This window comes from Chinchilla lanigera, unplaced genomic scaffold (genome assembly GCF_000276665.1).
Source record: "Chinchilla lanigera isolate Chin_1 unplaced genomic scaffold, ChiLan1.0 scaffold00067, whole genome shotgun sequence".
In the NCBI taxonomy this organism is placed as follows: domain Eukaryota; kingdom Metazoa; phylum Chordata; class Mammalia; order Rodentia; family Chinchillidae; genus Chinchilla; species Chinchilla lanigera.
This window is the reverse complement of record NW_004955468.1, coordinates 10,956,362-10,979,982: the sequence shown is the minus strand read 5'-3', so window position 1 is coordinate 10,979,982 and position 23,621 is coordinate 10,956,362. Positions and strand designations below refer to the sequence as shown.

At 44.2% G+C, this 23,621-nt stretch overlaps 1 protein-coding gene across 2 annotated transcripts in view; it reads right to left on the bottom strand.

The window, feature by feature from the left end:
• Cadm3 (cell adhesion molecule 3) overlaps positions 1-16,210 on the bottom strand; it is a 30,494-nt gene extending 14,284 nt beyond the window's left edge. For both annotated transcript variants that reach the window (XM_005400161.2, XM_005400163.2), the window contains exon 1: positions 16,006-16,210. In XM_005400161.2, coding sequence (XP_005400218.1) covers positions 16,006-16,087 — 82 coding nt within the window. In that variant the 5' untranslated portion in view covers positions 16,088-16,210. The remainder of the gene's footprint in view (positions 1-16,005) is intronic.
• Positions 16,211-23,621: the final 7,411 nt, after the last annotated feature.

Sequence of the window (23,621 nt, the reverse complement as noted above, 5' to 3'; positions counted from 1 at the left end):
AGAAATTGGTCAAGTCTGCTCAACCAAGGGAGGAGGAGAAAAGAGAAAACAGAAACACCGTTTACAGAGAAGCAGGCTGGGGAAGCTTCGATGAAGAGGGGAAGGGAAGGTGAAGAGGAGAGGAAGGCAGGGGCGGAGGCGGAGGCATTGACCATCACGTCCTGCTGAGAGACTGTCCGTGGGTACCCAGCCTGCAAGATGCTGCTTTCTCTGGGCAGGGGGATGGAGGCAACCTGATGTTGGTGAGTGTTTCCTGTTGTTCTCTGCGTTGTGTGTTTGTGGGTGTGCTGTGTAGGTCGTGCTAAGGTGTAGGATGGTGGAGGGACACAGAGAAGCCAGCAAGGGGGGTCAGTGTGCAGCCCATAATATTGGTACCCAGAGCACAAAGTACCAAACAGGCCCCTGGCTCAAATGAGCAGAGGAAATAGCCATCTCATGCCAGGGCATAGGACGAGCTTGCAGAGTGTGTTTTCGCCCATGAATTCATTTAATTTCAGAACAACTCTAGAGATTGGCACCAGATGTAATCACTTTTAAGAGGAGGTTCTCAGAGGCTCCATGACTTACCTAAAGGCACCTGAATAGAACACTTCTCAAGAATCCTCTCCTGTGGGGCTCTCAAAGCTTTTTCAACAGCTCCTGCTTCTTAAGCATTTCAGCATAGTGTGTTGTGATTTCATTGTTATCGGTTTCCTCATCTAAACTTTGAGCTGGCTAAGGGCAGAGCCAAACCTTTGTATCTTCAGCACCTAGCCCCTAGCGCACTGTCAGTACATTTAGTTGGCACTGACAGTTCATTCAGCCACACCTGGCCCTGGGCTATGTATACTGTTAATTAGGCAGAACATATATTCTTCCCACCAGCATGGGTTTAGTCTTTTCTCTCCTGCTCATTCTTTCATCTGTACTTTTTTCTGCATCCTCCTCAGTTGCTTTTTTCCTTGCTCATATTTCTTTCATCTGTCCCCTACTCCCACATTTGCTGTCATTTTCCTTGTGCATAGGATGAAGAAATGAAATGGTGATGTGTGTCATTCAGACTAAACTGAATTGTTCAGATGAGGAGACTAATAACAAATCACTTCTAATAAATGGCGTGATTGGAATATGCACGATATATTCCTCTGTAGGGTTGCAGAAGTTCACTCTAGTTTGTAGTGTTTTAAAATTGTTTAAGAGGTAGCCGGGATCCCTCCCCCCTGGTGACATTTCTCCCTTTAATTCTGAAATGCACTTAGGTTCTCCTGTCTCCTCTTGAGAACTATCTATTAATATGGCAGAAAGTTTTCTTGCTGGTTTTATAAAATTGTACACCTGTAGTGATAAATTCTGAATGGGTACTCTCCTGGGAGCAGATGAGTGATTATAATGCTATCAACAGAAGCACGGATAAGTAGCAGAAATTATAAGCTGGTTATGAAAGGTTTGTACCTTCTTTGGATTCAGATTGTGCCAATCATTTATGACATCAGCATGATTTCCCTCAGAAAATTCAGACTAGAAAGGGAGTAAGCACTTTGAAATGGAATTGGTAGGAATTCTGCTGAAGGACCTTGGAAGGAGCACTGCCAAGTTACCTAGACATTGAGACCACAAAACCATTAGTGAAGGACGGCCCTGGCTATTCAGGTAGAACAACAAATAAAGAGAATTTCAATCCTGTTGTATCTGCTTAAACTGTCACAGACTTCATTGTTTGCAGGTCATTTCCAGATGTGTTACCCTAGCCTTCAAGGTCCTATACAGTCTGATGTCAGCCTCCCTTTCAACTTCATCTTTTCCTTGCTCATCCCTTATTCTGGACATAGGAGCTTTTCAGAATTTTCTTTAAACCCTTTGCTTTCCTGTTTTCATTCTCTTTTCTATGGTAACTTGGTTGATAATTCTCTTCAACCATCTTCACATATCTAAACTCTATTCTTAAAACCTCCTTTTGTTAGTACCCTTTTGAAGAGGTCTTCTTTGATAGTTTCACGTGGAAATAATTTCCTATTTTTCAGAGTTACACTTTACCTACTTTTCTTAAATGATACATCACTTTCTACTTTGCACTGCAAGGTTGGCTTCCCTCCTAAATTACAAAGTTCTTATAAGCAGGGTTGATATGTGACGTGATTCATCTTTGTATCTAACATTGGCTCTAATACAGCACATTGCACATAGAAAGTGCTTAATAAATATTTATATATTAAATAAGTCAGATATGTAGCATCTTCTGTTGTGAGAACTAGCCTCAAAATTTGCTGTCCAGAAAAGATAGCAAACCCAACAGGATAGGAAGAAATAGGCCAAGAAGAGAGTAGACCACCTAGAGAGTTGGAAACTCTGGAAATCTGTAAGACAGAGTGACTTGATATTTATCAATACTTTCTGTATGTTAAGGTCTAAATTAGGTACCCTACATGCATTATTCCAGACAAACTTTTAGGCATTATGCACATGTTAGTTCATTTACAGAACTTATCCATATGATGCATGTAAGAAGTGCTGCAATGGGACAGGCTTCCAACTTAGGTCTCTGATCAAAAAACCCAGGCTTTCTGCATCTTTTCACTGTACTGCCTCCATCCACAGAAACGTGAATTTGGCATGATGGTGGCTTAGGGGTAGAGGGAAAGGAGCCCTTCCTGAATTGCTGGCTAGGGATGGCTCATCTAAACAACTGCTACCATTCCCACCTGCAGTGTGATAAAAATAACAGAGGAGCAAGTTGAAAAGGGGTGCTTGTGGTAATGATGATGGTATGACTTTTACCCACTGGATTACATTATTAATGTGTACATTGTTACATATGACTTTATCTATACCTTTGGGTCTATTTTGTGTAGCCCTAAGTACCTTACAGTGAGGGCTCTAGTTAAACAACAAGACATGTTCAGTTAAAACGAACACAATTCCATCATGTTTTCATTGCATTCTTCCTAGTACCTAGGCTAAAAACAAAAGATTATCTTCTTGTTTGCCCTCAGTTGCTTTGGAGGTTTCTTAATTCTTGTTTTATTTACCCATGGGTTCTCGTATCTTGAGGATTCTCAGCATTTTAAAGGGCAAAGTAGCCCTTTCACCCACTGATTTCCTTCTGATTGATTGTTCATATTAAGAGTAGCAGAGATGGGAATTAGAGACTTACTAATGTGCCTCTTTAAAGCATGCATTGGCACCTATGATTCAGTTTTTCTCTCCAAGCTTAGGCCCTCACACATAGTAAGTGCTCAATAAATATTTGTTGAATATATAAATGAGTGACTCAAATGAATAAAAATATATTGTATGCCTGCAATTTAAGTGACTGTAGTAGGGAAGCCTGTAATTCTTGATTGCTTGGTGTATGTATCTTTGCTGCCCCATCTGTGCTGGGGATGTGCAGTGCATTGGCTGTAGGACTGCAAACAGGGTCACAGGTGCATATTTGGCATGCACTTTTTTTTTCCAGTACCAGGAATCGAACTCACAACCTCATGCTTGCCAGGGAGGCACTGTGCCACTGAGCTAAATCCTCAGCCCTACAGGTGCACATCTGGGATGGTGGGACATGGGGGCAGAGTCCTCTGCAACTGTTGCTGACCTCACTAGTGCTGAGGTCCAGTTTCACTTCCCTGATGTTGAGAAAACCAACCCTGTGAGTAGGAGTTGATGATGATGGTGATGGTGATGGTGATGATGATGATGATGACTCAGCATTTCTCTAACTCGAGAGTTAAAAATACTGCTCATCCCAGCCTACTTGTTATTCCTCACGACTACCTGACAGGTGGGTGGAGGAGTGTTATCTCCAAGGGAAAAACATTGGGGGCTGTGTCCCAGAATACTGAAGGGACCCACTTTTAGAATGGGGTATACACTGTTAGGAAACTCATTGCCAGGTTCCCTGACCATCTCACTGTACTTCCTCCCTGAGTCCCGCTTCTTGGTGAATTCTTATGTTTGGGTCACACATAGAAGAACATGGCTTTGGTGAAGTTAGAGTTAGACCTTGGTCCTTGGAGCTTTTCTTTACACTTAGCGCCAGTGTATACCTGCATATTTGGAGGAAGTCTGACCAATTCCATTTGAATTCTGGTTTAGATGATAACTCCAACATTTGGGGAGGTCACATTGATTTTAGAGCAAAATAGTTTGATCACAAAGGGCTCACTTTACACTTAACTTCCTATAATTTTTCTTGGGCCGCCACAGTTGTGCCACATTTACTGAAGTCAGTGTGCTTCCTAGCTTAAGACTTTGATGCTCAGGTACCAGAATATTCCCTTGCTTCCTGTGTTCCATGCCTTTCTTACTTTGCATGTCCTCCCTGAATTCCCCATTCCTGAATATCTGCAGTCTTACAGCACAGTAACATGGAAACTGTACTCTGAGAGGTGGGGGTGATTCTATCATCCCATGTGCTACTTTCTTTCTCTGCTGTTCCTCAGGGATGCACCTCTGTTCCTCCCAGGCAGCAGGTGTCCTCGAGGATCTCGTTGGCTGAGCTCAGATGCACTCCAGCTCACATTCACTTCAAAACCTGGGAGCTCTGTCACAGCTCAGCTGCCTGCCTCCCTCCTGGCTCCCCTGCCATTCTCTTTGTGGCTGGGCTAAGGCCACCTTGCTCCTTCCTGTTATTCCCTTTTTATCTCTGTTGCTGTCTGGCTTTTCTTCATGGAGTCTTGTTTATCAAGCAGTCTCTAGGGTCTGGAGTCAGTATTCTTGCCCAACTTTGCCTGCTCCCCTGGAGGCTTGCAGGATATTAGTGGAAAGAGGTGGTAAATAGGGGTGGGGAACAGAATCTTCACTATAGAATGTTCCTAACATGTGGATTAACCCTTTAGCTTGGTAAAGCTTAAACCACTGATCCAGGGTTTATAGAACCAGGGGTCTTATGCTATAAGATTATTCAAGAAATTTAGGTTTGAAACAATTCAGTCTGGGCTCTGATAGTTTTATAGTGCACCTTGCACATGTCTTTCAGTTCCATTCCCAGCAGGTTGAAGAGGAAAGGCTTTTTTGTGTCTTAGGCTTGGCATGGTGTGTGACTGACTAGGTGTTTCCAGGCTAATTGAGGAGGAAATCTTTGGGGTAGTTGGCTAACTTGTCTGTGGTAGGCCTGCGGGTGGGATCAAAATGAAAAGCTTATCTGGGTGACAGCTCTGTTGTTTTCACTAAAAATGTAATGAAAAGTAAAAAAAAAAAATCTAGTTAATCAAAAGCATTTTTCCATATCCATATGTTAAGAAAAAAGTATGAAGCTATCATATGTTTTGAAGAAATATATTTTGTGTATTTCCTGAAGCAGTCAACTTTTATGTCTGGTCATTTTTACTGACCCTTAATGGCTAGAGGTCATTGATTCTATCAGACAGGATGGAACTAATGTCCCTTCTGACTCTCTATTTTAAAAGTTCCATAATTCCTCTCCTCTTTCTGTTATGCCTCATTCCAATCAAAATCGTTTCCCCTCTATAATTCTTAGAAACATGGACATTTAGACCTGGCAGGAGTTTTGTTTTTGTTCTGTAGTGCTGAGGATTGAGCCCAGAGCCTGGGTTGCACTGAGCTATGGATGTCACCAGCCCCTCGTTCATTTATTTATTTTTATTTTGAGAAAGGGTCTTCTTAAGTCATGAAGTTGACCAGGTAGGGCTTCGATTTATGCTCTTCCTCTGTTAGGCTCTCAGAGCAGGACTGGAACTTAAGTAGCTTTCACTCAAAACTCCCCATCACCGCTTCCCCGCATGATGTGTTGTTTAGTTTTCATTTTTATTTTACAGAGCTAGAGATGAAACCTAGACCCTCATACATGCTAGGCAGGCACTCTACTACTGAGCCACATCTCCCAGCCCAGCCTTTTCATTTTAACAGTGAGGGGCTGGCCAAGGCTCAGAGAGCTTTAAGAACTTGAGCATAGCCACACAAGTAGTTAATAGGAGCTATGGTTATAACCCAGTCTTTTGTATTCATTGCTATGGCATAGCAGTCCTTATGGAGTACAAATTCAGAGGTTAAGTTCATATGGAGCAGCAGTTTACATCCAGTGACATCCACCCTATTTCCTGTCTCCCTGTACATATAGTTGTGAAGAATTCTAAGACCCCAGACCTCAGGGAAAGTAAGTCTAACAAGAATCAAGCAGGTTCAGGAAGTGATATGAAGAAGGAGTTCTTGAATGTGTGAAGATGGCATTTGTTCTCAAGCTTCTGGCCTTACTGGCATCTTCCAGTTCCCCCACAAGAGGAGGCTGAAGGATGGAAGCCACTGCCATGTCCTTAGGAGCTAACAAGAGTGACCATGAACATAGTCTGTGTACTGTGTACATGTGCTTGTGTGTGTGTCTGTGTGTGTGTGTGTGCCTGTGTATGTACCTGCTGGTGTGGGCACTGTGGAGAGCCATGGGAATGCGACCCTGATTGCAAAGCGGGAGATGGGGCTTGGAGAGATGAGAGGGGGAGAAAACCCCCAGAGATGCATGTCCTATTCTTGAGCAAGAGAAAGGAAAAAATCTGGAGGCAGCAGTGGGTTTGTGGTAGGCTGAGGGGGGCCCTCAGAGACTTAGTTAAGATTCTGAGGAGCAGAGACTAGGAAGTGGGTGGCAGAGAAGGAGGTGGGGACAGCTGTTGCTTTGATTTGCTATTGAGTCAGTGTTCTCAGTGCATTAACGCTGGGAGGGAGCCCTGGGCTGGCCCCCAACCAAAACAAGCCCCTCTGTAGCCAACACTGAGTTGTCACAAGGAGAACTGCAAGGAGACAGAAAAGAGGTGATCTGATCCCAAAAGAGCCCCTTCCTAGCCTTAGCTCTTTCCTTCTAGGACCAGGCTGTGTGCTCTGGAGGAACATTTAGCAGTCTGCGCTGAGAGGCTGCGAGGGTGGGCGGGAGGAGGCAATGCACAGGGATGGCTCAGTGAGAACTTCTGCAGAGCAGGTTCTGAGCAGGTACTGGCTCTCCTAGGGATGATAACAGCCTCGAGCCAGTTAGAAGTGCCTGTTTCCCCATCTCCTCACTGCCTTCCCACCATGATAACATACTTCAGAACTGAGGGCAGGTCTGACTTGGGCTCTGCATTCTAATACAGTAGAGTCAGGAGGCTAGACTTCGTCTGAATTCTTAGTTATCCCCTTACACCGAGTGGAAGGATTTTACACCCTTCCCCTAAATTCATCTTCATGGTTTCACATGTATGTAGTAGAATTGGAGGAAAAAAAATTCCCCTGCCTTGGAAAAATACTTGGGAAAGGAAAGAGAAGAGAGTTAAAAGAGAATTAATGTAGCTCTTTGGAAGGGTCTGGGAAGCCTGGGATGAAAAATGGATAGGAAAACCCAAAAATCAGGCAGAGGAACAGATTCTGCAGGGATGAGATCTCAGTCCAGGTTCCAGCACCTTGCTTTGTCTTAATCTGTATCCCAGTGCCTTTGTACCCATTTGGATGCATTTGAATCCCCTTTCTTAATGGTTCCACCTCATTCTCCTTTGCTCTTTGTGTTTCCTCTACATACTTCAGGCCAATGGCTTGGTGTGGTGGGATAACAATGCTATGAAGAAGTTTAATTTGTTTTCAGGCAGGCAAGAAAGCATTTATCTCCACTGGTTCTGATTTTCATGACTTGTTTTTACTGTTTCCCTTCACTGGATGATCAGAGTCAGGGTGTGGATGACAGGTTCAGGGCAACGGTTAGAAGCATTACATGAAGAAAAATGTGTTCCGCTCTACACACCCACACTACTCTAGTTTCCCTGATCTCCCCAAGCCTAACTGTGATTTACTCTCTCCCTTCCATTCTTCTCACTCAAAAAAAGTCTGTCTTTTTAAGAGTGGCACATTGTTCACATTAGGCTTACTTGGTGCCTTCCTGGGAATTTAACTCTTCCACTAAACAGACACATTCTTCCAAGTCTACAGAGCTCACAATCCTTCAAATGGCAAATAATACTGTTTTGACAGAAAGATATCTTCCTCTCTTCTTAAACCTTCATTGAGTGTCTCGTCTTTGATGTGGGTATATGCTGATTTTTGTTCCCTAAGTGGCATGCATATTCTAACCTGGTTACCCTCTCTCTCCTTCAGCACGTGCCCTTCAAAAGACACACACACACACACACCCCACAATGATTCTCATTATTCAGAGCTCTGTTTTTATTTTTTTTTCTGGCAGAAAACACAGCTTTTGTTATGACCCAGATACACAGCCCTTTTTGCATGCCCATATTAATCAGAACCCCTTACTTCCAGAAAACCATATGGCTTAAACTCAGAGATTCTCCCCAAAGCAGAATTTAGGCTTTTTCTTCTGCTGAGACTCCCCAGGAGAGGGCCAGAATCCTCTCCTCCCCAGGGCTGAGGCTCAGTCCATCTGTTACTGACATTGGGCTCCAGGGCTTGGAAACCAGAAAAGAGTTGGCAATAAGCAGCAATTGAGGATAAATGAAAATACGGGAGGCCCAGGGGCTTAGTGACAGTCTTTTTATATTTCTGTGAGATTATAGGATAGAGTTTGATGGGGAAACATATACTATGTGTGTGTGGAGAGATTTCATCTTTAAGAAGTATAAGAAATAGCAAGAGCTAGTGAGTGACACTGTCCTACTATAATTTTTGCAAGTGCTGGATGACAAATGGTTAGGAACAGATGGTAAAACTGGCCCCTCATTTTATGATAGAAGGACTTGGCTTCAGGTTCTTCAAAGGTTGAACGTGATGATAAATCCCAAGTTACCTGTCACTGATATACTTATTAGGGTCTTGCTTCATGTCTAGGGAATGTTGGGTATTTAAGTCAGACATTCAGTAAGCTAGTACACCTTCAGGAGTGTTTTATCCTGCCCAAGGCTTTGGCTAGAATTATAGAATCAGATTTGGAAGCAAACAGCCAGGGCAGAGAAGAAGAAAAATAAAAATGGAACAAAGATTTGCATATTCCCAATGAAATCCAATATTGGAAGTAGTGCTAGCTCTCCATCCTCCCTTGCCAGTATTTGGAACTACATGAAGAAAAGGGAGAGATAAGTAATGGCCAGCTTAGTGTTGCATGACTGAGATACTGTACTAGCCTTCATTTCCTTTTATTTTTCTTTTCCCGAGAGTAAAGTGATGCACCTGACCTTCCTGACCCTGAACTGGAGGTAAATGAGCTAAAGGTGCCTGCTTATAATTAGCAATCAGTGCACAATTAAGTACCAGTCTAGCTGGGGGAAGGGAAAACAAATGCTTATAGAATACAACATTTTGGTTTTTTAAAAAAATGTTGTTTAGCTTTTTGATCTTTCTCTTGGAGACCTCCAGGAGGAGATGGAGAGAGATGAGAGAGTTAAAGAATCCCAGAGGTAAGAGTTCACGTAGATATACATAATGAAAAGTGTGTTGGAATCTCTGCATTTAAATCCCTTATGAAATATGTCTGGTCTTCATGAGGACAGGGGCCCCAGGGGGATGAGGAGATGTGAGATACTCCAGCTGTTACTATAACCCCAATTCTGTCTTGCTGAAGGCTTGCTCATAGAGATAAATCACTCTTATTACTTGTCCTTGTGAATGGAAGCTTCTCCTTGTTTTAAAGAAGGAAATGAGGCAGAGGTCCTGGAAATTCATTCTGGAAGCCCGTTTTCCCACCTAGACTCTGTTCTGGGTCATTTATAAATATAACTACTATATGAACTATCACGCAGAAATTGACATGGGGCAGTTAGCATTTAAGGGAAGAAGAGCTTGTGTAGCTCGGATGTGATGTGAGGAACAGGCTGGCTGGTCTAAGATTAACAAGGGCTGAGCATTTGGGCTTTCTGTTATACTTGACATTGTCAGCATATTCTAAAAGACCCTCAAAGAGTAGCAGAATCAAGTTTAAAAATGATTCTACCGCAATGTGGCCCATCCCTGGGCTCTGGGATAGGACAGTTATATTTTAGCCTATTTAGTTTTTTCATAAAATGGTTGTAAACGTGGGGGAAATGAGTTAGGGTTTTGAGATTTGCTTTCTATGTCTCTTGTATATTGGATTTTTCTATTATCTATTCTGGTAACCTATTATTACATCTTTGCATTTGCTAAGGTTGGAGGAAAGTAAGCTCCATGAAAGAACAGATCAAATTGTCAGGCTCACAGAGCTATTGAAAGGGGTCTGCTTATGAACTGAGTGGGGCTCATTTATATTATAGATGTATAAGCAATACTATCTTGACCTAAAACATAACCACTTCAGTTCTGCTTTTAATCTGTAAATTCAGAGATAGCATAGCACCCATTTTTTGGGGGGGACATCTGAGGTCACAGTAGACCCTAATTTCCTAAACATCTCAAAAGGCACTTCTTTTTTAACCTGAGAACTACTTGAACTTTTGTAGCCTCTTATAGTTGAATAGATAGCCACAAAGACTCACCAGATCTGTATCTCAAAGTTTGGCTCCCCTTGGAGTAAGTCAGAGACCGTAACAAAGATCATGTGTTTGTGATGTGGCCAGAGTAGGCAGAGTTTGGCCTTGGTCTGAGAGCTGCACCAAGGAGAGTAAAGAAGTTATGAAGCTTGGAGTTAGAGCAGGACCATGGAGAGCAACAAGCAGATCCGGGAGCATCACTGTCAGGGGTAGCACCACGGAGAGCTCAAAGCACAGGTAATTTGTTCCACCCAGAACAGGCCAGAACCAGGGTCATAGGTTAAGACAGCCTGCTCTCATTCTTATAAATCTTATGAGCAAATATAAAGGCTTCTGTTAGGATCACGCCATCACTGTCAGTTGTTCTAAAGGTTTCCTGAAGTGCTCTGTTTGAATTTGTCAGATATACAGTCATGAGATGATCCTAAAATATGAGGACCACTACCAGACTTAATTTGTGAACATGAGGTTTCATAGATATACTAACTACCTAGGTATTAGTGGTGATGGAGGGGATTCTAATTTGCTATAACCTTGCTACAGCTTATTATAAAGAAAAGTATTTCCTACCACTTATTACAAAGAAAATTAGGCTGATCTTCCAATGAAGGAAACAGTCTACAGAGCCTGTGTCCCTGTCAGAGACAGGGGGCATGAAGGAGACAAAATGTGTTATCATCAGATAAGTTATGAGATGAATAGGAGTGTCTGATACACCCAGACTTTCCATACACAGGCCATAGTTGTTCATACATGGAGAAGAGTTACGGGGTCATGTCTCTTAAGAAGGGCATTGTCCTTACGGCTTAGAGATCTTGTTAGTTGGAAAATTTGGCCACTCTGATACTTAGGAAAATGTTCAAAAGATGATAAAGGGTTCTTTCTTCAATTCTTGATGTTTTAGTGAAGCTTTACTGAACTAGCATTGTGTAAATATCTCCACAGGTCCATGAGTTCACAACTTTTAAGATCTTGGCCTCTCAGTACAGAAGGGATGGATCTCATTGTCACATATAATAATTGTTTGGGTTTTTACTCTCATGATTATAAGGGCCCTGAACATCTGCTGGTTCTGGTTCTGTCCTTGTAGAGAATCATCACTACTGCTAATCCTGGGGGTGGTGATAGAGACAGGTCTTTGGCCCTGGAGATTTGCTTTCCCTTTCACAATGCATTGAGTATCCTTAGTTTGGCTGAGGTCTTAGAGTTCTGAATCTTTTCCTGGTGGCATATTTCTGCAGGATATTTAATCTGGTGGGTTCTTCCCTTGAAAAGCATTCTCCTGGGGACTTCTGTGGACCCCTGGAGCATGACCCCATAGAGGAAACAAAATACTGCAGTGTATTGGCCTATCTCCAAAGGTTAAACAGGAAATATTACATTTTAACTTTTTTTGAAAAGCAAAAGAAGATATAATTCCCCAAACTTTTTAACACTTTGTGTTTTTCATTCAATAGTCTGTAAAGAGCCGGTCCAGTCCCCTCCTTGCTTTCAAGGACAATCTGGAATTAGATCACCATCCTTAGAAGAAGTTCCATTACTGAAAACTGTATGATAGAATCGGGTTTATTGGGCCAGTTGACAGTTCCACTGGAGTAGTAAACAGTGAAGAATGTGACCAGGCATAGCCCTAGGGGTTTTGTTTCTCTGGTGGTAACTGAACATTTTTTCCTAGCATGTGACTGAAGGAAAAGCAGCTTTTGATCGCATTCTACATATTATTTGCACTGCAAGAAAGTATAGTAACAGCAAGAAGCACCAAAATAAAATTTAAGGATTCACAGAGCAATGGCACGACTACCCCGTCTGCTGTTTCAAAGTGACCAGAACACCAAAAAGATGCCATCTGTGGAATCTTATGGCTGCAGAACTATGAGTCACCCCCTCCAACTGAATAGTGACTATTCCTAACAAGATACTCTTGAAATTCGATTTGGACCTAGTTTTTCCTTAGTTAGAAGAAGAAGGAAGGAAAACCTAGAAGTTAGCTCTTTCTACTGTCAATCTAAGGGAAAGGACTACGAACTGTGTAGCAAATGCTGGTTTGTCTAAGGATGATAGGAGAGCCAGGAAACCAAGAAGTGGGCACAGGCTACAGTTCTTCTCTATTTCAACATGAACAATTCTCCTTTGATCTGTTCTATCTTTTGTTTGTTTGTTTGTTTTAAAGAACTCTTGCAAGAAAACCACTTCCCTGGAGGAAAGTACTATAACCAAGGCACTGCCTAGATCTGGGGAAATCTTAAGATAGAATATTTGGCATAACTTCTTGATAAGCAGTTCACATTCCATAGAATCGAACTCTACTATGCCAGTGTATTTCTGGTGGCCTCAATTTCCATGTGTCAGAAGGTACATATGTCTCAATGGAGAGCACATCCTTCTCAAGAGTTATATAGCTGCAGCTGGGGGAAAGAACAGAAACAGAGACAGAACAACAATTATGGCTGCAATAGGAAGAGAGCTGGATTGGAGCAGATCTGCCAAGCAGAGCTGTGGGCAGCTCTACACTAAATGCTTGCTGGACTTCTCTGGCACATTGGGCATGATCTCCACACTGGGCACCTGGCCAGGGGGCTGCAGAATGGATAGCAGTGGACAGAAGGTCATTGGAAAGGAAAAGATATTCATGTGTGGGACAGTGAAGCACAAGGTTAAATTGCTGTAACCTGGTCTGAAGCAAAGCAAAGTTGTCCATCCGTCTGTCTCTATACTAGTTCAAATTACAGAATGCAGAAAATAACAGGAAGGACCTAAAGGAGGCGGGTCACAATAGTGAATGTCAAGCTATTCAGCAGAAAGAAGACCACAGAGCATATTAAATTCATGTATCCTTGAAACCTAAAGTTGCCAACTTTGGCCAATACTAGTGGACAACTAAGAGAAGAAAGGTCAGGAGGCAAATTCCAGATCTTATAGCCATAGGACTAATGATAGATACAAGTTGCTTGCTTTTTTCCAGTCTTTTAAATCCCTGTTTAGTCATATGAAGCTTAAAAAATTTATGCTGTACTCCAGGGAGCTGTATATTCCAGCAACACATGAAGTTTGCTTCCTTTATTCTAAATAAAAATAACCATCATTCCACAATATGCTTACCAATTGAAGCACCAGTATATTAGAGCATTTTGTCTTTAAACCCTCACACCACATCTCTCCTAGTTTGGGCCAAACAGTACCAGTTAAGATATGTACTGCCTTGCTCCCTATCTGAGTGCCCCAGCTTAACTCAGGGATCCTAGACACACCTCCTGCATGATTCTTATCAGAATGGTCCTCAGGACCATCATCCATGAGCATTAGACCTATGTACCTACCTCCCACCATCAGAGCTGGCTTTCTTAGATCCAGAAACCAAAGAGGAGAATTAATTTAGAATAGGAACTCTTCTCGTTATGTCTCTAACATCAGTTCAACTTGGAATAATGTACACTAGACAGTTGTCTGTAGGAATGATGCTCTATAAGGAAAACTACGCTTGCTTGACTCTTCTTTAGAAAGAGACCTCTGTTCTGATCTCGTCTCTTGAAATTCCCCATTCAGAAGTTACTGCCTTCCACTCTTTCCCACAAGCTACTGCTCTAAGACCTGTTTCTAAACATGAGAATAGAAAGGTTCTCTTTTCAGGTTTAAGTCTGCATAGGCACTGGACAACCAAGTTGAGGACCGAGAAAGAACAGTGCAGTTGGTGAAGGAAGATTTGGCTCCTATGCAGATTTATTCTAGTCTCCAGCATTTGCCTCCTGGAGTAGAAGAGCTTGAAGCTTTCTGGGATGACATCTTCTTCTCTTTTTTAGGGCCTAGCCTGGCATCATCAGTTCCCATTGCCAAACCATTGTAGTTTGGGTGACACCTGCCCCTCTTTTGCTCAGTTAGCAGTATAGGAAAGCCAGAGGGTGCACTTGGAACCCAGGGCCTAAGAGGAGAGTCACTGATGAGCAAACCCCAGCAGCTTGTCTTTGCCTTGCACTTAGTCTATGCTCCCCCAGGACTTGCCTGCTGCTTCCCCTGTGAGCGGGGGTTATCAGTACAGTCCTCTGGGGAAGGGGATTTCAGGTAAGGGAAAGGAAGGGCTGCTGTCTTGGTGATGACTGGGCGGGAACTCCCCAAAGGATGTTGGTTGAGTAGAAGGTGGAAAGAGTCTGCCAGGCAGGGTAGGGAGGGGATCCCCTGAGTCTCCACACCAGGGGAAGGTCCTTTACCTTGATGGAGACCTGGCTGGGGAAGGAGGTCAGGCAAGGTGGAGCTATAATTCCTCCAGCACCCTGGCTCTTCGCCTGTTTTCCTCGGATGAAATTCTCTACATCATCCTCCTCAGTTTCAACCCCTCCCCTCTCCACCCCGCCCCGCCCTGTGCCCATCCCTGCTGGCCACTGGGTCCATCGCCCAGGAGCCGCCTCCCCTTTCTCCTCCCCTGCGGTTCTTTCTGTTTTTCGTTGGCATCTGGCCGGGCACAACCACCACCCTCCCCCACCTCCCTTCACTCCGCAGAGGTCCCGGTCCCCTTCCCCTCCCCCACCCGGCCCACCTCTGACGGAGGCGGAGGGAGGGAAGGAGGTTGCATTCCTTCAGTCCCTCAGCCTGCTCTCCCTCCCCTGGGGACCTGAGGCTCAGAGCTGAGGCTCTGTCCTGGTCACCTCACTAACTGCCCCAGTGGCACCCTGGCAACTGTAAGCAGCCTTTAAGAAGCCTGAGGTGCCCCCACAGCGCTGACCTACATAGCCCTGCCGGGCGGGAGGGGCTCTTCCCCAAGTCCCCTGGCCCCGGCCCCGCCTCCTTTCTCCCCCGGCTCCCTGCCTTCCTCTGCCTCTACCATTACAAACCCAAGAAGGTTTGAGTTGCAGACTGGGGCAAAGGGACTAGGTACGCCACCCCACCCCAAATTTGGGAAAATCAGTGTTCAGCCCGAGAATGCTGTAGGTTTTCCTTGTGTCTTCCTCCCCAAATACCTTGATCACTATTTTTGTTCAAACTACCCACTCCTGCCTGCCCCCCATCTTCCCCCCCCACGAGGCATACCGCCCAACTGGGGGGCACTGCCCCGTGTTGTTGTTTTGCTCCGAGGCGAAGCCCCTTCTCTGCGCACGCCCCCCTCAGCAGCCTCACCCAGGCCCCCTTCCCTGCCCACTCGCAGCTCCGCCGCGGGTGGGGGACGCGCGGGGAGCAGCAATGTTTGCACACAGCAGTTTGGGGGGTTGCTCTGGCCACCTAACCCCTACAGATATACATACACAAACACCCGACACACGCCCTGCCTGAAGCAGCGACAGCTCTCACTCCGCCCCCAACACACACTGACACAGACATACACACAGATCCTGACAAACGCAGGACCAGACAGCAACACAGACGCGCACACCCAGACGCGCACAGCACACGGACATCAACACCTCCAGACCCGGGTTGCTCACCGCAGACCCGGCCCGGGATCCAGACCCTGATGCACACGCAGACAGCTCCATGGTGTACACGGGTGCACACGCCGGCACACCCCGCGGTCCTGTCCTCAGAGCTAGAGATGCTCTGAGACAGACACTGGGTGTTCCAGCCGCTGGCGACTTTAACCCCCAGTGCCAAACAAAGCCGACAGGCTCTCCCGCCCACTCCCAGGCTGAGCCTCCGCCTCGGGTCGCCCCCTCCCCTGGTGCTCCCGCCCCCCACTCACCGTCCTGGGAGAGGTTGGCCCCAGTGGGCGCCCAGCAGCAGGCAAGGAGCAGGAGCAGGGGCACGGCGGAGGGGGCCCCCATCGCGCTTCCCGGCGGCTCCGGGCTGGGCGCTGCGAGCCTGGGTCTCCGGGGGGCTGGGGGCAGGGGGTGGGCGACGCCACTGGCCGAAAGGGCGCCCCGAGCCGCTTCCAAGCCCGGGGCCGAGGCGGGGACCGGGAGGGAGCCGGCGCTGCTGCAGTCGCGGGGATTAAATAGGGAGCTCGGAGCAAACCATTCGGATGGCGGTGGAGGGGGGTGGCGGGGGGCTGGGCTGGTCGCGGGGGGGTGGCAGGCTGCCGCATTCCCCAGTCTCCCCCGCCTTCCACACCCCCTCGCGCATCCATGGTGCTTTCGGTCCTGTCCCTCGGGAGCTCCGCAGGCACTAGCCAGGTTGTGGGGAGGAGGGAAGGAGCCCGCTCAGCGGTGGGACCCCGCGCTCACCCCTCTTTGGGGTGGGGTGGAGCGAGGGGAGTCGGGCAGGGCGGTGGGCCAGCTGGCGAGAGCGGCTACTGCAGGCCTGGGCAAGGGCGTGCCCACAGGCAGAGGTCCTCCAGCTCCCGCCTTCTAGGCAGCTGGGGATCCCCCAAAGCCTTGGGGTCCCCCTGTCAGTTATGTGTCCAGAGTAGTCAGTTACTCTTACCAACCAGAACATCCCTAGTTCCTCCAGCCCCAGCGCTCCTACTTCTCTGTCCAGCAACAATTTATGGCCGTAGGCGACCCGCCTTGAGAAGTGCCTTTCTCTGGAGACCCCAGGCTCTGGGAGCCAATCTCTCTCTCAATCCCTGGTCAAAGAAATTCTCTTCTGAAAACACGGTTTTACCGCAGATTCTCACCCAACCAAGTGGCCCACAAAGCAACTCCGTAGTTTCTTCCTTAACTCTCCTTGTTACACACCTGTACCTCCAGCCTTCTCAATATTTTTTCTTCTTTCAGTAGATCTTGTCTTTCCTTCCCAAGTTTTACTTAGCAAGATCCCAAGTGAATGTCTGATCCAAAGACCCTCTTAAGGACCAGCGCGTCTGTGACTAATGCAGCTCTTGTCCCTGAGGCCAGACACAAGATGGATGAGAGAAGCAGGGTGTTTGCACTTACTCTCAGGCTCAAGAGTCCCAACTCCCTGGTGTTTTCTGTTCTCTGAATTGAGTATCACTGGGGGCACTTTAGTACCTCTCAGAAAAGGAACTTTTTGAGTTAGTTTTGTTGAAACTTAGCTTTTTGGAATAAAACTCAAAAATTTGAAGTGCTAAAATCAAAGAATTTTAGAAAGGTGGAGTTCTTAGAAAATGCTTGATTGAACCCCTTAATTACACAGGTAGAGCTGAAACCCAGAGGAGATTAACTGATCCACCAAAGGTTATATAGAGAGTTAATGGGAGAAGTGACAAGCGTTGGCAGAGTCAGGAAACACTGGGATTGTACAGTGCCTGCCACTCCTGTGAGGCTAACATTTCTGTCCCTAAAGGATTTCAGTGCCAGTCTTCTAACGCTGCAGCTGGTCCTCTTTCTGAGCGGGTGACTCCTTCACTGTACTGATCTTTAATATTTCAGAGAATCTTTCCATCTGTAAGACCAGGTTTCTTAACTCCTTTGGTGTAATGTCCCTGTCACTTAGAAACACAAGAGCAGGAATGGAGAAAGTACTTTGTCAACACTAAAGCTGTATATAAGTGGCAAGGATGGAGACAAGGCAACAGAGAAGATTCTCTGAGGAGATCCTTCAGCATGGTCCAGATGCTGCCCTATTATTTTTCTCTCACTGTTTCTAGAGTTCATGGTTTCTGGAGAAGAGCCCTGCTTGACTCTTGAACATTTCTTGAGGATTGGGTAGTTGTTATTGTTATTATTTCTTGAAGGATAATTTTGACCATCCTTGGTTGTCTGGCTTACTTGACGTGACATATTTCAGTGACTCCAGTTCATGTTGCCTTATTGGAGTTTCTCTGACACCTTGGGGTCTTTGAGAAGTGAGGATTGAAGGGTTGGTGTAGTGGAAGGATGTGGAGATATGGATGTAAAAGATAAGTGCCTGGAATCAAGAATGAGGGCAGGGAGAGATAAAGGGAAGACTAGACTTTCTGAAAGAAGTGGGACCAGGTCAGTATGGGGTTAGCCATGCAGACAGAATGAAAGGATGAAGGTGTTTACAGAAAGAGCTTCAGTGAGAAAGGATTAGGCTAGTCTACTTAGAGTGTCTTGATGGCTAAAGAGTATTATCTTTGGAGCTTGAGGGAACATTAGAGATCAGCTAAGTGGGTTTAAGAGAGACTGTGTGTGTGTGTGTGTGTGTGTGTGTGTGCACACGCGCGTGTGCGTGCACAAGAGTGTATGTATTAGAGTAAGAATGGGTGCGATGAGGAGGGCACAGTGTGGGATTAAGTCTCAGTGTCCTCTAATTTTAATCATTTTTTCCATCTGCTGCTCCACTGTGACTCGCTTCTGCCTGTCCCTCCTTAATCCTTGTGATTGCTGGTCTGGCTCCACCTTCTGCTGTAACAACATGGGACCAGTACCAAGGGTGGGAGGGAAAGAGGGAGGCTGTTTTGGAGAGACAGTTTTAAGGCTAGCAAATGAAACTGTGGAATGCTCTTTTCCTACTGGCTCCTCTTCCATTTTCTGCATCATCAGCATTAGTTTGGCAGCATTTTAGGTCCTGGGAATAGGAAGCAGTCACTGGCTTTTAGAATTATAAAATAGAAGACTATTAAAGTTCTAAATATCTTTCAAGATTATCTAATTAATAACACTCCTTGTTGAAAGGATGAAAAAACAAAACAAAACTCAGAAATTCTGTGGCTTTCTGTGTGTATGCAGCTTGCTAGTAAAAGAGTTACCAGTGTTGGATGTGGAGGGATGAGATAGTACCCTTTATGGGTAGGAAGGATAAGGGGAATCATTCCCAGTATTATAGAGAAATGTCCAGTTTGAGGAATTTCTCACTTTTGCATATCACAGAGTGGAAAGGTCATTTCTCCTACATGGGCATAGATGTTCCCATTTGGAATAGCTCTGTACCTATAATTATTCTAATGTTCATATTACATGTGCTGCCCCTGCATCCTACAGGCCTCCTATTCACTTAAATAGAGTTATTGCAAAGACTGACCTACAAGGCTTATCTCTGTCATAAAATAGGTAAGTGTATCCATGTCAGATGCTGAGCTCTATGGTTACTCTCTACTCTGAAGTGCTATGGCATGCAGTATGCGTCTCCCAGGGCCTTGTACAAAGTCTGGAGTAGGTTGTCTGTGGGATTACAGAACTGGCAGCTACAGTGAAAATTGGGGGGAGCAGAGAAGGGGAGTAGAGAGAAGGCAGATTTGGCCTCCAGGGTGCTCCTGTCCACTCAGCAACAGCTTGGATGGCCGGGGGTGTGGAATGTGGTGCTGGCACTGGTGCTGGGCTGGACACAGCTGTGTGGGCCCCGGGCATTCCTTTCTCCATGCTGCCTCTGTTCTGTAAGGCAGGGCCTAGGGAAGGGATTCAGTCCACAGTGGGGTGAAGCTTATATATTCACCTGAGAGAAGATAGTAGCTCCTGGAGGGGAAGACCTTAGAAGATGCACCTCAGTATCCACTCAGATTTGGCCTTGTACCCTAACTCTTCTCCCCTGAATGACTTTTATCAGTAAATTCTGCACAGGTTTCCCCATTGCATTCTTCTTCAATTTTCCACCCAACTAAACTAGTACTCTTCATACTGCTTCTAACTTCTATTATCTAGTTTTAATTAACACAGTCCTTAATAATAACCTCTGTGTGCATTTTAATTCTAACCTTAATTGAATTTTAATTTCAATCCTAACCCTAATCTGTTACAGACTGTAACTACTAACCCTAATATAAACTCCAATTCTAATAATGACCAGAATGACTTCTAAAATTATGAATTTCTTGAAAGCCTATTATTATTTTTGGCTTAATTTTTTAAAATAAATAGTGGTACAAAATAGAAAACAAACAGGAGTCCAAATATCCTTGCCTAGAAACCCTACTGCCATTGCAAAACATTAAAGCAATTTCCTGATAAAGTTAAAAAATTCAAACTATAGAAAGAAACAAACTGCAGAGAAAAGCCTCCTCTTCTTCCCAGCGTAGCCATATTGCACAACCCCAGGGGGCATTGTTCTAATTGGAGTTGTATAACGCAGTAGCACTGCCTCCCACAGCTTTTCAGAAAAGCAGATAAAGTCAAGGTAAATATCTACCAAACTAAATCACCTTCTATATGTATATGACTTAGTCATGACAATCACTTGACACTTGGAATTTATAATAGCGGTAACTATTAAGGGCCAGACTCTTTTCTGAGCTGTTTACAGTTATTATGCATTTTGGTGCTGACAAGTCCACTGTGCAGTATTTGATACCCCTACTGCAGATGAGGACAGTAAGGCTTGAAGAAGCAAAATGACAGGCGTGAGAACAGGGACAGAGCAAGGGAGAACTAGGCTTCAGATTCAGACTTGACTCAGACCAAAGCCTAGGTTCTTAACCCTTGCACTTGGGCAGCGAGGCTTGTGGAGGAGGAGAGCATTGGTCTTTGTTCTGAGGGTAAGTAGAGGAGATGCTTGATGGTAGATAAGAGGATGACCTAGGAGACTGCAGATGGACTCAAACCAATATGGGATGAGACAGTGCAATGGGGAGGGACATTGATAACTAGATTACAGAGGAAAATGAGTAAAAGGTAAGAGAGTAATAGGGGAATAGAACAAATATAAGTAGAGACTGGGGAATTTTTTGTGATAAAGTCAAGCAAAAGTAAAATCAAGTAATAAATATATGTGTCACTATTCCTCCAGCTGCAGGCTGATGGATGTATTATGGAAAGGCAGCAGACACGTATAATCATCTGCAAACAAAAATGCACATTTTCAGTTGTATGGGAATGTGTAGCTTCTCCAAGGAAATATCTTCACATTCCTCACCTTGCTTTCTGGGCTCCAGCAATATCAAATTGCTCATAATGCCCCAAACACAGGATGCTGTTTCATGCCTCAGTGTCTTTGCACATACTGTTTCCTATACCTGGATCGCCCACCTCATTAAACCTCATAAAAACTGTGCTTGTGTTTATGCACCCAAAATTTGATTAGGTTTTGCCGCCTCTGTGATGCATTCTACCTAGAGGCAATCACTTCTTGTTTGGTGCTCCCACTATATTGAATATAGATACTGTGGGCATTTGGTCCATGTGTATAACACATCGTAATTCTATTTTTCATCTCCTTTCACTCTCCTCCCTCTGTTTCTTGTCCATCTTTCCTTTTGCAAAAGGTCTATCTCCCTGTTTCCTAATATCTGTCTTTTATTTTGCTTTTTAGTTTATTTATATTTGGAATTTATTAAATAAGAGAAATAATGTGGTATTTAAGCTTGTGTGTCTGATTCACTTCACTTAACATTAGGTCTTAAGGTGCATCAGTTTTCCTACAAGTGGCTCAACTTTATCCATCTTTATAGAAGGGTAGGACTCTATTATTTCACAGTGATTTGTCTGTGCTTTTCTTTTCTAACTGTGCAGTATCTGAAGACAAGAATGATATTCCTCAACCTCATTATTTATTCCTCGTGCTTAGTAGAGAAACAAAGAAGGTAGATATTTAGTTAATTCTGAAGTAAGCCAACATGATATCATCCACACAGGTTTGATAAGCTATTTGGATTTTGTAAGTGCTTACATGTATGTAATCACAGTTCATCGGCTTATGTGACTGCATAAGGTCACACAGATACACTATGTCAAAGCTAAAGTGACTGGTTCTAATATACATATACAAATATTTCCATCTACTTAATCAAGGTACATTTTGTAGTCCTGGAAATTGACTTTAGAGCATGTTGCATACACTCTTTTGTATCACTTCAGTTGTGACAGTGTTCATCCTATGAAGATGTGTTTTAATTGCGATAATAGCCAAATGTCTTTGGGTTGAAGCCTTATTGATAAGTTCATGCCAGGTGATACAAAAACTACCACTTGGCTGTAAGGTAATTTTAAATGACTTGTAGTTTGCCTCAATGTTGGTTTCTAAAGCAGTTCCCAAAGAGAAGTTCTAGAACATTTCTAAGCAGTCTCATTCTGGTTTATTTGTAAGTAAAAATGTAAAAATTGTAAATAAAAATGAAGCTGAACAAGAATTTCTTCTTTTTATAATTTGAACAAGCTGTATATAGGAACACAAAAAGGTATGTCCTGCACAAAACTCCCTGATCTGTCATTTATTTTTTATAGTTTACTGAGTTTCAATGTGTCATGCACACTGATAGTTGAAATTCGTTGGCTGTTTTGACCTGTTTTTTTTTTTTGTTGTTGTTGCACTCTATAAAATTTTCCATAAACTCTCAGATTTTATTTTTCAAATTATGAAATAAAATGCCCAATGAATTCTCTTACCCTATCCCTAATTCCCATCACTGTTTTGGACTTCATTTTACCCTTGAGGAATAACGCAAGAGTCAAAGATAAGATAATATCCAGGGATGCAAAAAACTGATAATTAAGGCTAATCTGCAATGATGGTTTACTTGTCAGAACAAAGTGGTGATGAATGTTAAAAATGCAATGATAAAATGTTACTGTAATGCTAGGCACTTCCGAGTACAAAGATGAGCAAGTCATGAAACCTACCTTCAATGAACTTATAATCCAGTGGGGAAGATAGGCTTACAAACACTTAATTGCTGTACATTGTGAAAAATGCTACCATCTAAATATATAAAACACAGAGTGAGCATTGAGGTACTGGAGTTGAATTTATGGAAAACTTTAAGTGTGGGGATGAAAGTCATTAAGAAGGAGGAAACAGCATATGCAAACACAGTAAAGCAGGAGATGATTTAACTGCGGGTAGATGATAAAGGGGATTTATGCCAGAGATTGCTCTTTATTCTACAGACAAGTAGTCGTTCAAGGGTTTAAGCAAGGAAATGTCAGGGTTAAATTTGCATTTTAGAGTGATAACTCTGGCAGTGGTGAATAGAGGGACAGGAGGATACACATCATTTGATGCAGAAGCCTGATCATTCTGGGGACCACAAATCCAGTTACATGACATTGATTAGAACCCGCAGAGCGTGGTCTTGTCTTAATCCCATGGGTAAGGTCAAGATAACACCCGGAGCACTGGTATAGGGCCCAGACACCAATACATAGTATAAATAATGTTGTTGGGCACAGACACTTGTACTCAGCAACGTAAGTTTTCTAAATTAAGGAGTAGGTATTGTATACCAGGGACTGAGGTGTTTCCCAGGACTTCCAGTGCTAAAATTGGAAAGGTCCCAGACAAAGGGGGATGTTTGGTCACTTTATGCATTTTCTGGCATGTACAGTCTTCAGTCATTATCATCTGTTACCCAGACCATCTCTCTGACAACCAGCTGGGGTCATCTCCAGGGCAGACTGGAGTGGGAGGGAAGCTGAGGGAGTTATTTTCTGTTTCAGGGGAGAATAGAGTTGGGAAGGGGTGGGGGCTGGTGAGTCAGAATAGCTAGGTGAATTGAAGAGGAGGATGGAGAAGAAATCCTAAGCAAGAGACAGAGAGGGTGGAGGCTGCTTTCTGGTCCAGGATTTC